This window comes from Heliangelus exortis, chromosome 22 (genome assembly GCF_036169615.1).
Source record: "Heliangelus exortis chromosome 22, bHelExo1.hap1, whole genome shotgun sequence".
Taxonomy (NCBI): Eukaryota; Metazoa; Chordata; class Aves; order Apodiformes; family Trochilidae; genus Heliangelus; species Heliangelus exortis.
In genome coordinates this window covers 958,620-974,217 of record NC_092443.1, presented here as the reverse complement: position 1 = coordinate 974,217, position 15,598 = coordinate 958,620, and the positions used below count along the sequence as shown (strand labels likewise).

General features: G+C 55.1%; 1 protein-coding gene and 1 long non-coding RNA gene across 5 annotated transcripts; one reads left to right on the top strand and one right to left on the bottom strand.

Moving 5' to 3' along the window:
* Window positions 1-811: 811 nt before the first annotated feature.
* On the top strand, window positions 812-5,582 carry LOC139806389 (uncharacterized). Of its 3 annotated transcripts, none has more exons than XR_011730233.1 (4): window positions 812-1,245; window positions 1,523-1,694; window positions 2,700-3,712; window positions 4,125-5,582. It is a non-coding gene; the product is annotated as an uncharacterized lncRNA (long non-coding RNA). The 3 variants fall into 3 exon arrangements; XR_011730234.1 differs by lacking the exon at window positions 812-1,245 and having other exon boundaries at window positions 1,437-1,694; window positions 2,700-3,053; window positions 3,181-3,712; XR_011730232.1 differs by lacking the exon at window positions 812-1,245 and having other exon boundaries at window positions 1,437-1,694.
* Window positions 5,583-5,737: 155 nt separating this feature from the next.
* On the bottom strand, window positions 5,738-15,066 carry LOC139806386 (ectonucleoside triphosphate diphosphohydrolase 2-like). Of its 2 annotated transcripts, none has more exons than XM_071765916.1 (9): window positions 14,681-15,066; window positions 12,736-12,853; window positions 11,201-11,351; window positions 10,366-10,513; window positions 9,132-9,365; window positions 8,332-8,604; window positions 7,568-7,663; window positions 7,059-7,193; window positions 5,738-6,134 (listed from the first exon to the last, which is right to left on the bottom strand). In XM_071765916.1, exons 1-9 carry the CDS (start codon window positions 14,792-14,794, stop codon window positions 5,898-5,900), a joined length of 1,506 nt encoding a protein of 501 aa, XP_071622017.1. In that variant the 5' UTR covers window positions 14,795-15,066; the 3' UTR covers window positions 5,738-5,897. The 2 variants fall into 2 exon arrangements, with proteins under 2 accessions (XP_071622017.1, XP_071622016.1); XM_071765915.1 differs by having other exon boundaries at window positions 10,366-10,453.
* Between the last annotated feature and the right edge of the window lie 532 nt (window positions 15,067-15,598).

The following is a 15,598-nucleotide window of genomic DNA, read 5'->3' as shown; positions in this document are numbered from 1 at the left end:
GGCGGTGGCCCGCGCACCCGCCTATTCCCAGAGCCCCCTGCGCTCTTTGCGCAGCGTAGGCGGCGGCTCCTCCTTACTGCGGGAGAGGCGTGGGGGGGGGGGAGGGGGCGGTTTCCGGGGAAACCCAGCCCAGGGCTGTTCCCCCCGCAGCTCCCGAACACCCTCAGCCCCGCTAGTCACCCCTGCTCCTCCGCAACGCCCTTCCCGCCCGGCCCCGCCGCTGCCCCCTCCCCGCCGTGGGCTCCGGGGCGCTGCGGCGGCTCCTGAAAGGAGGGGTGGAGGGTGGAGGGGAAGGAACCGCTGTGCGCATGCGCGGGCTGCGGCGCCGTTCTAGCACTTTCTGGCGCGCGGCCGCCCCGAGGCGGCGGGGCCGGGCGGGTGTTGCCATGGCAACGGGGCGGGGGAGGGAGGGGAAGGGTTGGGGCGGCCCCGGGGTGGCTGAGGGGGGGTTCAGGTTCTGAGGGGTGCGGGCTGAGTGAGGAGGGGTCTGCGTGGGAGGGAGCGGGGAGGTTCTGGTGACTCCGGAGGCTCTTTTGGTGTCTCTGGGGGTTCCTTTGGTGACTCCAGAGGTTCCTTTGGTGACTCCAGAGGTTCCTTTGGTGTCTGGAGGTTCCTTTGGTGACTCCAGAGGTTCCTTTGGTGTCTCTGGAGGTTCCTTTGGTGACTCCAGAGGTTCCTTTGGTGTCTCTGGGGGTTCCTCTGGTCCCTCCGGAGCTCCTCTCGCAGTTGTCACAAGGACCAGGGCAGCCTCTCATGAGCCTTGAGATTTTAGGCTTAGGAGGCCTCTCAGATGTGTCATACAACATTTATTTTTGCTAGTTCCAGGCAGCTCAGGCAGTGCTTCACTCCTTAGCTGCACGCAAAGCCATAGGAAGTGACACACCTATTTTAATTTTTTTTTTTTATGCTGACTCACTGAGTCCTCCCCAGGCTGAGCAGAGCCCTGCTCTGGGCACACCTCCCTCCTGGGCTGGGGTTTGCAGCCCAGACATGAGGCTCCCAAGCTGGATAAATCCCCCCCTCACCTTTCCTCACGTTCTGCTCTCACCTTCTGCCACCGGACTCAGCACATTCCTGCAGGGATGGTTCATCCCTTGGTCACAGCTTCTGCTTCCCAGGCTATGATTGTGGTAGCAGAGCCTTTTTATGATCATTCATCTGGCATCTCTTTTTCTTTTGTACTGCAGCTCAGACTTGAAAGAGGCTCCAGACCTGGCCAGGCTCAGACTGCTGCTTGGTGTCGGGGTGAGGAGGCAGCACAGGGAGCTGGGTGCTGCACCCAGGGGGGTCAGGGGGTCCCAGGGGGTCAGTGACACTGCCAGGGGACACCCGGGCACTGCCTCCAGGCAGAGCTGTTCTGTGGCTTGTAGGCTGGGACAGCAAAAATCCCAGTGCTGCTGTGACCCTGCCAGGTGAGCAGGAGAGGAGCAGCCCCGGGATGGCTCTGGCTGGAGATAGGCTCTGGTGGCTGGCTCCATGCAAAGGTTACAGTGACTGAAACGTCTTACATATTCCTCTGGAGATGCTGGAAGGAAGCCAGGAGCAGTCCCAGAGACCTTGGGAGGATCCCGGAGTATCAGGAGTGAGCTGAGAGAATCTCGGGAAGCTCCAGGAGGCCTTGGGAGAGACCTCCCCATCCCCAGAGGTGCCCAGCCAGGGGCTGGGAGGTGCAGACGTGGCTGATTGATTTAAAGGTTTGTGCAGCAATGCAAAACCATTCGGGTCCAGGTTTATCCCACCTAATTCCAGCAGGGATTGGGATGGCTGCCTGGGCTGTCCTCACACCAGAGCCAGGGGGAAGGAAGGGCCCTCTGCCCACACACCACACCTTGCTGTGCTCTGCTGAGCTCCTGGAGGCCACCAAATCCAGATCAAATCCTCAGTATCATTCCATTCTCACAGGCATGGCAGGAATCTGGAGCAGACTTGCTGAGGGTTTCATAGGAGGCTGTGGTAATCTAAAGGCAGCTCTTCCTCCAGGTTGTGATGCCATCCCTTCAGAATAATCTGCAAAGGAAAAACTTCTTTGTGATAAAAAGTGAGGCTGCAGAACGCCTGGCCTGTGCTCTGCTGTCCAGGAAAGAAATGCAGCATAAATTCTCAGTGAGAATGCTCAGGAAAGCAGCAATGCTGCTGAGCTCCTGAAGCCACTGCAGGGCTGGCAGGAGGTCTGCTGGCATTTCATGCAGGCACAGGTTTGGGTTTTTGTTTGTTTGTTCAGTGAGGGTCAGAAAGGGCTGCACATCCATGAGGAACGTGATTTCCCCTCTTTGTTGGAAGGAGCCTCTGTAGCTCCTGCTCTCACTGCTTGTGCTTCAGCCCTTGCTGCCTTTAAGGTTTGAGAAGCTTGAGAAAGGGTTGCCACCCCCAGCATTCCCAGTGGCAGCAAAAAAAGTGGAAATCCTCTGCTTTGTGAAGTCTTCTAATACCTGTCTCAAAAAAAATATCTGCCCCAGCAGAGCACAGAGCAGGGGTAGGACCTGTGGGAAGCTGAAGGTTTGGTTCTTCCAAGGTTTCCCTGGGAGATTTTGGCCACCTGAGGACCTGTGGGTCAGGAGGCATTTCAGATCATTCATGCAGCATTTAGTTTTGCTGATTCTGTCCCAGTCAAGCAGCACTTCTGCTCATAGCTACCTGCAGATCCACAGGGAATGACAGTTCTGTTTTAAGGTTTGTTTTTGTTTTTTTTTTAATGAAAGCAAAATGCCAGTGTTTCTAAGCTCTCTGTGGGGAGGAACACAGCCAGGAATCTCCATGGAGAGCTTCAGGAGCTGCCAGCCATCTTAACCCTGCAACTTCTAAAGCTGTGGCAGCCCAGCAACCTGATTTACACCTCACAGAAGGTGAGGTGAAAATAACCAGGCAGGTTTTTTGATGTTCTGCAATGTTTCGCTCTTTGGGTCCCCAGCTCCACTGCTGAACATCACCCAGTGACAAGCTCTGTAGGGCTCACTTTCTCTTGCTCAGGAAATCTGTTTTTCTGGAGACTTTCCACCAAGAAGTGGTGACTAATTCCATCATGAGGTGTGCATATGGTGACACCCCTGCTGTGAGTAAAAATAAGCTTTCCTTCACACAAAAGTTGATTTTATCATTCCTCTGTCTCTCCCAAATCTCCTTCATTCCCAGTGCAGTCCTTTTCCTATTAGGAATTTTTTTTTTCTATTTTGTTTCCAAAAGAGCTTTCATCTCTAATCCATGCTGGTGCCTCTCTCCCTGCTCAGGGGTTTTTCACCAACACCAGAGCTGGTTAAATCACTGCCCAGAGCTGCTGTCACATACTGCACTGTGTCTTTCACCCCTGTCCACATCAGGAGGCTCCTTGTCAAGTTTCCAGCCAAGCCTGCTTGCTTCATTTATTTAATAGGTGGTGGGAGCAGCTCCAGCTGCCTTGGAGATTTCCTGAGGCTTCAGGGTTGCTGCCAGCATCCCTCTGGTGACCAATCCCTGTCATTACACATCCCAGGGACTTCAGTTTCTGCTCCTGTGTTTGTCTGACTCGTGCAGGGGATCCAGGAGCATCCTCCTGCCAGGAACCTCTCATCCCCAGGGCAAAGACCCTGCCCTGCCAGGTTCCACGGTGTCCAGGTGGGAGTTTGCACTTGGAAAACATCAAAACACCTCGGTGGCATCAGGGAAGGACTGGAACACTGAGTCGTGGCAGATGCTGGGGTTTTGCTGATCACTTCCAAAAGCATTTCCAGCTACTGAAGTGAGTTCTGGAGTAGGATGACAGCCCATGGGGCAGCACACAAACATCTTCTGGCTTCCTGCTGCTCTGAAGGTGTTCAGGTTTGTAGGCAGGGCATAGAACCAACATGAAACTGATATTTATTGATCCTTGCTGACAGGAGGAGAACTGCAATTACAGGTGAGCAGAGATTTGTCAGCAGAGGTTTAACCCTGAGTGAGAAAGGGGGGATCTATCCATAAGCATGAAGAATTTCTGGCAGTTAGAAAATCCTCATTATTAATAATTTCCACACTTGCATTGAATGAAATGGCTGCCTGAGCTCAGTTTAATGACTGCATTCCCAGCTGCAGGAGGAATGGAGGCTCAGGAATTGCCCTGATTCCACTGACTCCCTGATAACCTCAGGATTTTTTTTCTATGTGCTTGCCAGAGTCCCTCCTACCTTCTTCAGATGCTGGGAGCAAAAAACACATCAAAGGTGTGGACTCATCTCTCCCCAGCTGCACACCAGGGATCAGGTTATCTGAAATCCCTGCCTGCACTGGGAAGGAAATGCCTTTGGGGGTTCTTACTGTGAACCCCAAAAGTACACAGCAGAACAGCCCCTGAATAAAGAGAGGCAAACTCAGCATCCCCATCCTCCTCACTGGAACACTCTGTGTTCACAATAAAACCCCCACTTTCATCTCTTGCCAAGAATAACACAGACAGTCTATTAAAACATCTTTAATATGATATAATTAAAAATATCTAACGTGCAACTCAAAGAAATGAAGATGGAGCTTGCTCAGATCTGTTTCTACTCCCCTCTAAACTTGACTGACAGGTTCCAAACCTTCATTAATTGGCCTGAAAATTCATGAATATCCCAGTGTTGGAAGGGAGGGAGGGATCCCGGGGATGACTTCGGAGCACAAGGGACTGACAATCGTATTTGAAAGGATTTGTGTGAAGGATTTAAAGCCATGGGAGCTTTGAAAGTCCTGCAAGGCACATCACTGCTTCGAGGAGCATTTAAATTTGTTTCAAGTGGCCTGAAATGAGGTGGAGACACTCAGCCCTTAGGCTTAGAACTGCTTCTGTGTTTAAGTGTCTGAGGGAAACTCTGAATTCTTCAGTCAAAGGACAGTGTTAGTCTGCAGCCATCCCTGTGCCTCACAACACCACGGGGATTTGCACAGCACCTCATCTTCCAGACAAGCTGAACAGACCAGACCAGAGGAGCTGGAACGGCTGCCAAGTCCCAGAGGAGCCCTGGGCACAAAGTAACTCTGGTCACAGCCTAATATCAACTAATTGGAGGGGCAATTAGGGAGCTTCTGTTCCGGGCCTGCTCTTCTCTCCAGGACAGGGAGAGCTGAGCTGAGCTGCTCCACTTCCAGAGTCAGCAGGCAAGCAGGTCAGTGCAAATGGACAAACTGGTGAAGGGAAGCTCAGCCCAGTCTGCACATCAGCTGAGGAGATGAGAAATGAGATGTCTTCAGTCCTGGTTAAAGGGTTGAAATTCCAAATTTTAACCCTGTGTTGCCATGACTCAGCTGAGAGACAGGAACTCTCTGTGCCCTTTCTTTCTCCTTTGATGTTCTCCATGTCCTGTAGAGGCCAAGACCAAACCCCAGTGCTTCTGATGGATGCTTGGTCAGCAGGAGCATTTCTGGCAGGGGGTGTGGATCCCATCACTGAGGTGGAGCAGCAGGCAGATCAGCAGGAGCAGGCAGAGGATGGAAGCAAGGTGCCTGTCACATCCTGACTATGTTTTAATGCAGGTCCAGTCCTCACTAGAGGTGATGCTGCAGGTTTCATCTTTTGTGGGCACAGGAGGGCAGAGAGAGCACTTCTTTTTCAGCCACCACTTCTCCTGATCAGGCAGCATTATTCAATATTAACTTTACAGTTAAATACAGTCAATATCTGAGCCTGCCTGCTCAGAGGCCTCCTTTCCTTGGCTTGAGATGAGTAATCTCAGCTGCAGTCTGAGCAGGATCTGGGCAGGCTGCTCTCATTTGGAGAAGGAGCAGCTTGCCATGCACTGGGAATTCCATGGGCTCCAAGTACAGCAGAGCAAGTGCTGAGCAGGTGAAATAAAGCACCCGGGCTCTGGGAGTCCCACAGGAAAATCACCTCCATCCTTAGCCTAGACACAGAGCTTTGGGATTTCTGCAGGTTAAGTCCCTCTGGCAGGATGGGACATCCCAGGGAAGTGTCAGTTGTCATCACAGCCAGTGCTGTTCCTGGCACTGGAGCTGTCCCTGTCCCCCTTCCCCACCACCCGGCAGGAGATGAGCAGGAAGGAGCCAGTGAGCAGCACCACGAAGAGGATGAGGAGCAAGGACCAGACCCCGGGCTCAATCCCCTTGAGGAAGGTCGGGCTGTCCTGGGGGAGGGTGTTGGTGACACTCAGCAGGTACCCCAGGGTCCAGCCAGATGATGTGTCACCCATCTGCTGGAATAAACAGGAGGAGAGGTCAGGAGAGAGGAGACCCCCAGCTGTGTCCCAGGGCTTCCTATGATTTACTGGAGCCTGATCCAAGGATTAGGATTGCAATGAGCTCCCCCAGCTGAGGGCACAGTGTGCCTTAACTGCCCTCATTGCCCTCACCTGGGGCTTCCACCCCTCCCATGGACCCAGGAGCTCCATTTAAGCTCTGGCCTGAGCTCCCCCTCCTTTCCTGAGCTGAGCTGCTGCTTCTCCTGCTCCCCAGCCAGGTGGCCTCAGGTCTGTGACTTGGGTACTTCTGTCCCTCTTGCCTGCTGGAACCCCAGACCTCTGGGGGAGGTTGCCCTCCTCTGGCTTTCCAGCCTGGGCTCCCTGGATGGACCCTGGGCCTGTCCCCCCTTAATGTGGTGGCTGAGCCACTGATGTGGCTGTGTCACTGTCCCCTGCTCAGGGCACTCAGGGGGGCTGGGAAGGGCCTTGCTTTGCTCCTGTGAAGGGCAGGACCTGAATCAAATCCTCCTTTCCTTAGGGTCTCCATATCCTGAAGCAGCTTTAGACCTTATAAGCCAAGTACAAACCCTCACAAGTGTGAGGTGATTTCCAAAGGGCAGGAAAACATCTTTGGGCTCAGGAAATGTTATCAGCAGTTTGTCCTTGGCATTCAGTGGTGCTCAAGCCATACTTCCTTCCCTGGTGAGTGCAGACTCTTATATTATGGTGTTGATAAGGTTTTGATAAGGTTTTAGTGTGGGATCTCTGGCTCTCTGACTCTGGTTTTCTTGCTTATCACATTTGTGAATTTATTTTGCTGAAACATCTTGCTGGAGAAGCCTAGGAGGGCAGGGCTGGTAGGCAGGGACAAGGTGGCTTTGCTGAAACCAAGCAAGCCTCCCTCCTGCCTGGAAATACCCTGTGGAGGTTCCTGACCTTCCTCTGGAATGCAGTCCAAGCAGCCCCATCCAAGTCCAAGGTGTATCCCTTTGCACTGAGCTGGAAGAGGAATGCAGACACCAGGCAGTAATCAGCAAGTGTCTCCAGGCTTCTCTGGGACTCCTTGACCAGCTGGTGTCATTTTCCAAAGAAGATGGGGGGGAAAAAAATACAAGGAAATATTCAGTAGCTGAATTTTAGGCTTGCTATAACCTCTTCTTTCCCACTGGAGGAGAGGTTTGTGTCCTGTGCAGGCTGAAGCTGTTTCCTGGGCTGTGGGCTGGGAACTGGTGCCATCTCTTAGTGCCTTAATTCCCAGTTTATGGAAGCCCAGGCAGTGCCAGGGGCAAAATACACGAAAACCCAAACCTGGGCAAATCTGTTTTTCCCTGAGGGAAGCAGCAAACCAGTGAGTTATGGCTCTGTCATTCTTAGCCCATAGGTTTTTCCTACAGACTGTTCCTTGCTTCCCCCTCTCCCTGCACACGGAGTTATCCCAGAGTTACCTCTTTGGCAGACATCCCACAGAGTCTCTCCACTGCCTGAGCCAGCTCAGGGGAGGGCACGGCTGCTCTGATGAAGTCCATGGCCTCAGACATCACCTACAGCAGCAGCAGAGATCATTAGCAGTGACTCCAGGAGAGGAAAGGGCAGAAGGTGTGGGTGCCCTGGCTGTGTGGGAGCCTCTGATGGGTGCAGGGAGCGCGAGCAGAGGGGTTACTGCCTGGGGCTGGGAGCAGCACTGCTGCCTCTCTGCTGGATGAGGAGATTTATAAGGTGCTCCTGGGCACCACATCCCTGGGAGGCTCTCAGGAACCTGGAGCTGGGGATATTTCTGTAATTCCTCCTCTTGAACCCCACTCATTTGTCCTTGAGCTGGCCCTGCAGTGACAACCCGATGGCTTTGGGCTCGGACACGAGCCCAGGGGTTTGCTGAGGGATCTCCAGCTTTACCACAGACTGGGCAGAGCTGGCTGGTCTGTGACTGGTGCCACTGAGAAGCCCCAAAATCTCTCTCAGAGGCAGAGACTGCAGAGACATGCCAGGAAAAGCCTTGCCATGGTCACGGGTGGGAGCCATGGTCCATGTTTGACCACTCTGCATGGCAGTGAGGGGGGAGGGCAGGGGCTGGCATTAGCCAGAGCAGTGGCCCCTGGGCTAGCAGAGGGGCCAGCATGGCTCTTCCCACTGTGTGCATTGCTGATCAAACCCCTCCCATGCCATGGGGTCTCCACAGGAGTTTTCTGCCCCAGTGGAAAGGGGAACCCACCAGGAACCTGGTCTGGAGGGGCTTGGAACCATTGCTGGGGGAATTGCTGAGGAAGCTGCAGGGAGGGGAATGGCTGAGCAGGTTCTGTACAAGGCTGAGGCAGGAGCTGGGGTTGCTGGAGCCACTGATGTTGAAGACTTCTTGAGGGCCAGGGATGTCCAGTGGGTCCTGAGTGAGAGCACAGGGTCCCCCATGCACTGATTGCCACTGCACTTCCTGGGAGTAGGTGAGGGGCCAGCAGGGATTAGAGACAACTCCAGCACTTCTTTGGTCCTAGAGAGAATGAAAGAGGGGCAGAGGCAGGGGATGAGGAGGTTGCTGTCCCAGGGCTTCCCAAAGGAAGGCAGAAAGTGGCAGTGAGGAGCACACGAGCTTTCTCAAACTTTCTCCCAAGCCAGCTCCCAGCCAGGTGCTCCCAGCTCCTGCAGAATCCAGGGCAAACTGCAGTACCTGGACCTGCTGTGGGAGGCTGAGGAGTCCCAGCCTCTCCTCCTCCCTCTTAGACCAGAAATACAATTTCAGTAAATCTCAGCACCTCTGGAGAGCAGAGTTATGCTCTTGTATTAAGTAAGGAGCCAAAAAGAGCCTGCAAGTAGGAAACTCTTGAATGGGATGGGGGGTGTCTGCTTGGGGGGCACTGGTTCAGGCACAGAGAGGAAGTTTGACAAATCCACTGAGCTTTAGGTCTGTGCCAGTGCCCTCTGTGACAGGCAGTCTTGCCCACATGAAGCCAGACCTCGTGTGACTGTTGTGTGGGGATTCTGTGCCCAGGAACCCTGCAGATCCTGGCAGCTCCTCACCTGGATGAGCCTGGAGAGCAGGGAGCTGCGGAGCTGGTGGGTGCCATGGCAGGGGCAGTGCTGGGTGTGCACCTGGTGGCTCTGCCCATACAGCTCCAGCCTCACCCCCTCTCTGGGTGCCTGGTCAGGGTTCTCTTCTTCCATCTTGGCAGTCAGCTGTGTTGAGGTTCCTCCCACAGCCAGGACTCCTGCCATCCCCTGCCCAGAGGGCACCAGTTGTCCTCTCCAGTCGTACTGAGCCAGAGAGAAGCAGAGGGGTCACTTCTGAAAACTTCTACACCTGGGTCACAGTCAGATGCAAGCATGAGAGCACAGAGAGACAGAGAGAGAGAGAGCAGCTTTCTGGTGCTGTACAGCTATACATAGTTTGTTTGGTTTTTCCCAGGACATAAGGATGCTGAGCTGGTGGCTTTGAAGGGAAGAGAGGAGCCCCTGTGCAAGCACTGCCCCATCTCTGCAGGGCTGTCCCAGCAGGGGTGAGTAGAGGAGGGGGTGAGTGGTGGTGGGAAATGGAAGAGGGGTTTGCAGGGGGGCAGATGTGGGCTGCAAGTGCTGCCTTGATGCTGAAGTGATTCTCCTGTTAGAAGAACCCAGTGGTTTCATCTCCTGTAGCCTTACAGAAGTGATCCTGGCAGTGCTGAGGTTAGGAGTGCAGGCCAGGAGGTTGGTGTGTGTGGCAGGGGCTGTGCTGCTGCCATGTTCCACACCAGTGCCTGCATGCTGCTGGTTATCAGAGCTGCCTTTCACTTCCCTGATGTGGAATAACTCAAGTCTAACCCCCCTTTCTCTTGCCCTTTTGTTCTTCTTAAGACCCCGTGGCTGGAGAAGCCAGAACAAGGAAACAAATATATTCTTTTAGGAGAAATACAGCCCAGGGCCCTGTGCTGGGCACACCCAGCTGTACTCTAACCAGCATCTCAAGCAGAGGGAATCAGATGGGTTTTGCTTTGGCAGCAAAAAGATTCTGCTTTTCTGTCCACCATGCTGTGTGGGACAGCTGGACCCAGCAGTGCCTGCACTGGAGGTTCGGTCCTTAGCCTGAGCACAGCCAGCTCATTGTCCTGCAGCCTCCTCTGGCAGGCTGTGCCAGTTATCATTATCAGTTATCAGCTGTCATTAAGCACTGTCTGAAGCCCCTGGGTTTAACAATCCCAGGGTCCCTGTGCTGGGGGTTACTGGGAGCTGCTCAGCTCAGTTCTGACATCCCCAGTCCCCAGGCTGGGTTGTCCCTTACCTTGAAGAAGTTCTCCAGGACGTAGTTAACAGCAACCCAGTTGAGTGCATCCTTGTCTGGGCTGGAGAGGATCTGTGCCCCCTGGAAGCTGAAGGGGGATGATTCCAGGGCTGCTGGGAGACCATCAGAGAGGGTGGGCTGGGTGAGGCTGAGCAGAACAGAAAAATAATGCAGATTTGGTACAGGCCCTTGTCAGGAGCAGAGAGGCACAGTGACAATCCCAGTCCTGCTGCTACTCCCCTGTCCCCTCTCCTGGCACTGGGGACAAGGACAGGGGGGGGATGGTGGGAGCAGCTGTGCCACTATTCAGCAATGTGGGAGTTGAGTACCCTCTGTCCCTGAGGCCATCCTGTGGCCTTGCCCCACTGCCCTGACCCCCCCAGACCTTTTTCTGGAGTGCCTGTGAGCAGATAAAGGTCCCAGTAATGGGGAGACTGAGAACAAAGTCCCCAGGAGTTTGTATGGTAAGGTGGCTCTTCCCACCACCATTCCCTGACCAGAAGCACCAGTGGGGCAGTTTTATCAACTGGAAACCCTTTAGCTCCCAGCCTGGGAGTTTTCCTCAGCACTAATTGGGAAGCCCTAATTGTGGAGGAGGCTTTGCACATCCTCCTGGCAGCCTGGGGGGCACAGGGGACACAGCCATGCTGTACCCCCCTCAGACACATCAGGACCTGCTGCAGGGTTTGTGGGTTGGGCTCAGTGATCTTTTGAAGTCCCTTCCAACCCCAAACATTCTGTGGCTCTGGGAAGTTTCCCTGAGGAGCAGATGAGGGGTGCAGGCAGGCAGGGGGAGGTGTATTTACTGCCTGATTCTCAGGGGGGGTTCACTCACTTCTGCTGCCTCGTGCTGGAGGTTGCTCCCAGGTAGAGGGGGGTTTGGCTGTGCTGCTCTGCTGGGATCTCTTTCTGGGCCCAGTTCAAACATGGCTCCAGGCTCTTCCCTACCTTCTGAGGAGAGTCTGAGTAGTTGGAGACTCCTAGACCTGAAGGGAATAAGGAGATTTCCTAAGGAAAGGCAGGGGAGAAGTGTGAGAGCTGTTACCTAAGAGGTTAATGTCCTGGGGCCTGGGTACAGAGGACCTTCAGGAATGGAGGAGTTCCTGCAGGTCCTGCTAAAACACAGCACTGGGAGGAGAACACACCTGGAAACCCCAAATGGCACTGGGAGAACCCTGGCTCTGCTGCCACCCTCTGTGGCACTGCTGCTGCAGCTGGGGCTGTCTCAGTGCACAGGAAACGTGGCTTTAGGGGCTGTAACAGGGACACGGTGCCATGCAGACAGAGCCATGGCTTCTGCCAGCTCTCTGCTCCAACCACTTCCCCTCCTGTGTCAGCAGAAGTGGCTCCTGAGCCCCACACCTGCACAAGGCAGCTCTGCCCCAGGGAAGGTGGTGCTGAGCAGGGGAAGCTGTGTGCAAGCCTGGGCTCCTTTCCAGATCACTGCTCCCCACCCCCTGGTCCTCTCACCTTCCTGTGACTCCCTTTGCCCTCCTGGGACTGCCCAGGGCTGAGCTGCTGCCCAAGGGCTGTGACCACCCTGCCGTGGGCCCCGTCTTCTGAGACCTTCCTGCACCTCTGCTTCCTGCTGACAGACTGCTCCAGGCTCTGTTTCCAGCCCAGGCAGTGGAGTGGCAGCACTCAGAGGACACGTGCAAGGTTTCAGGGGGTCCTTGTTGCATTTTCAGTTTGTGGTTTGCAAGGGCACAGATCCCCTTCCCCTGTGGGAACAGCACGTGGCTCCTGCTGTCATCAGGCTGCACAGCAGAGCAAGATGGGGAGAGACAGGGAAGGAAAACCCCAAGCATGGCTGCACAGAACCCTTTCAGTTGGCTTCAGACTAGTGAGGAAGACCCCAGTATTCTCCAGACTGCAACAACTTAGGCTGAGGTGAGCTCATTTTTTTGCCATCAGACCCCACCACAGGGGGCTGGAGTCTTTGCAGCTGTTCTGGAGCTGCCCAGAGCACAGCCAGGAGGAGGCAGAGGATACCAGGAGTCACCCTGCAGCCAGATTTGTCCCTGTTGCTGTTCTTGGTCTCCTTTGGGTGAGAAGCTCAGCAGCCTGGGCTGATCCCCATGGACGTGAGGACCAAGCCCATCCTCTCCCTGTGCCTCCCTGCCTCCAGCAGGCCAATAAAAGTGTCACCTCCTGCTGCCAAGAGCTCTGATGTCCTGTGGCTGCACCTGCCTGTGGTGAGCAGATCCCTGCTGACAATAAGCAGCTGGTGCTCCAGTGCCACCAGTTGTGTCTGCAGTGTCCTGCTGGGTGACACAGGAGCCAAGGGAACTGCAGCCATGGCCCCCACCCCGGGTTTCCATCCCCCCCTGCCAGTCCCTCAGACCACTGAGCAGGAGGTGGGCACCTTACCTGGCACAGGACAGGAGCTCCAGTCCCTGATCACCCCAGTCTTGTTCCCTTTGCTGGGGGCCCACTGGTAGAGGAAGAGGATGGTGTGGGATGGGCCAGCAGCCAGCACGATGCCATACTGGAAAACCCCAAAACATTGTAGGTAAACACCACTGAGTGGCTGCTGCCCTGTTACTGTAGGGTTGCTCAGCAGGACCCAGGTTTCCTGGGTGGTTTTTGACATTCAGTGGGTGGGTGAAGCCAGAAGATGAGCTGGGTTTGCAGGGAGCCATCTGCATTTCTGAATATGCATGAGGGGCAGCAGGAGCAGAGACACCCAGAGACACCTCAGACTGAGGGTGCCATGCTCTGTGGGTGTTCCTGAAACCAGGCACGAGGCTTCCACTGCCAGATGAGCCACCTGGAGCTCAGGAAAAACAGGTCCTAAAGCAGCAGGAGTCGGTGCTATCCAGGCTCACTGATTCTCAGACCCCAAGTGCTCCCAGCATGGTTTGTTACAGCTTTTTTGTTTGTTGCAGCTTTCCTGCAGGGACTGATCAGCTGGATCCCTGCTTGCTGTGCTGCTGCAGAGATGTGGGACAGGGCCTGGGTCAGACCCCTGAGAGCCACAGCACATCCACTGCCCAGGGCACCAGCCCCACAGAGCCCAAGCTGATGTTTTGCCAGAAACAACAGGAGCCCAGGTGAGATTTCTCAGCCCCCTGCCTGTTCTCCTGTCTCCTGGCAGGGAGGCTGAGGGGTTTCTTGCTCTCAGCAGCCCAAAATCTGGTGTCTGCTGCTGGCCAGGTCTCGGTGAGCTGCACCTCCTGTGTGAGGGGCAGGAAATGAGAGCCCTGTGCCTGCTCTGGGTGCCCCCACACTCAGATTGTCCCACTGACAGCTGAGGTTCTCCTCCTCACCCCGGTTACATGACCCCAAACTGGGACATCTCCTAGACAGAGACGAAAGAAACTGGTGCCATCTGGGAGGGACGTGGCCATGCATGTTCAGAGCTGGATCTTGTACAGAAATAGTTGGAGCTGTGAAGGAGTGGGAGGAGAAACCTCCTACGAGGTGGTGAACACTCTCAGGAGGGTTTAGCAGAAGCCAGAGCCTGGCTCCAGCTGCCCCAGACAGGGTGCCTGGGCTGGAAGGGTGCTGGGGATCCCTGCCTGAGCCTGCTGCTCTCCTCCCACAGCACTGGCAGCTCAGATTTCTGTGTCAGAAGAGGAAGAAATGAATGGTATTGGAAAAAAAAACCCAGTTTTTTCCACCTCCTTCACAAAATGAGAGGCTGCTGGTGGTGGGGAAAGGATCCCCATGTTCCTGCCCCAGCTCAGCACTAGGGAAAGAAAAAGCATGGGGCAATAAGGAGTTTTTAATCCAGTTTTGTTTCCAGGAGGAGCGTGGAGGGCTGGTATCCCTACCCATGCAGGATAACCTCCTCCTCCTCCTTGGTTAAACCCTGGTGCCACCACCTCACCTCTGCACCAGGAGGCAGAGCAGATGGGAACAAACCCCCTCAGCTCTGCCCCTCTGGCACAGAGCAGGTTCTTAGGTTGAAACAGAGAGAGGACAGAAGAGGAGGAAGCATGGAAGATTTTTCTGTTTGTTTTTTAAAGACAGAATAAGCTCAGGGCCAAATTCCCAGTGACTCTCAGGAGGATGTGGCTCTTCCTCCCCTCAGTCCTTGCTGCCCTGGGGCTGCTTCTCCTCAGCCTCTGCTGAGCATCCCCCTGATCCATGATCCACACCCAGCCCGTGTGTCCCTGAGCAGCCAAAGGTTTGGGTTTGGGTTGAAAAGCCCCAGAGGCTGCAGGACACCATCCAGCCCTGCCTGGTGCTCCTCCCTCCTCAGTCTGTTTGGTGAAGAACTGAGGAGTGCAGGGAATGGGAATTCACCGGAATCCCAGCGAGAGACCCCAAGGGGAAGGTCCCGGGCTCGCTGTCCCCTGTCCAGCCTTACCTTGTCCCCGGGGGGGGTGACGGGCACATCTTTGGTGGAGACACAGAGCAGGAGGATGCCCCCCAGCCCCGCTGCGATCACCAGCCAGGGGGCAAGGAGCTCCGGCCAGGACATGGAGCTTGTCCTGGGGCAAGGAGGCAAAAGGAGGAAGCAGAGGAGCAGCCGAGTGAGGACGAGTGTTTTCTAGGAGCTCGAAAAAGAGGAGGAAGGCGGAGCTGGGGCCAGGCTCTGAGTGCAGCCCAGCCCCAAGCCACGGGGACCGCAAGGAGCGGGGCTGCCAAACTGGGATGTGTCCCGGTTCCCCTTTGATTGCTCCACATCCCAAACACCCCCAGGGCTCAGTGCCCCTTCCAGCACCCCGAAACTGCCCCAGGACTGAGCCGAACAAATGTGGGGTGAGCCCAGCTGGGTGGGACACAGCAAGCTGGAAAAACACCCCTTGGGTCCTCTCTGCCTGGCTGCCAAAATTAGAACGGGGAAACTCCTTGTTGCTGGGGTTGGTTTGTGTCTGGAGAAGAGGAGGTGAGAGGAGACCTCATGGATCTCTTCAGCTGCCTCAAGGGAGCTGGGAATGAGGAGGGGAAAAGCCTCTGCTCCTGAGGGATGGGATAGGAGCAGAGGGAAGGGATGGAAGCTGCACCAGGGGAGGTTTAGCTTGGATGTTAGGAAATATGAGAGGGTTGTGAGGCATTGGGATGGCCCAGACAGTGGTGGAGTCCCCATCCCATTTAAAAGGCATTTGGAGCTGGTCCTTAAGGACAGGGTTTAGCAGTGAGATTGTGGTGTTGGTCCAAGGTTGGGCTGGATGATCCTGGAGGTCTCTTCCAACCCAAACATTCTGGGATTCTGTGATTCTGAGGGCCCCAGTGAGCAGCTCCCTCAGGCTGCTCCTGCCTCCTTCTCCCTTCTCAGGAAAAC

Coding starts and splice junctions, on each gene's coding strand:
- LOC139806386 (XM_071765916.1), bottom strand. CDS start 14,794: ATGTCCTGGCCGGAGCTCCTTGCCCCCTGGCTGGTGATCGCAGCGGGG. Junction 9,366..10,365: donor TCCTGGAGAACTTCTTCAAG/GTAAGGGACAAC, acceptor TCTCTGGCTCAG/TACGACTGGAGAGGACAACT. Junction 7,664..8,331: donor CCCTCCAGACCAGGTTCCTG/GTGGGTTCCCCT, acceptor CTGCTGCTGTAG/GTGATGTCTGAGGCCATGGA.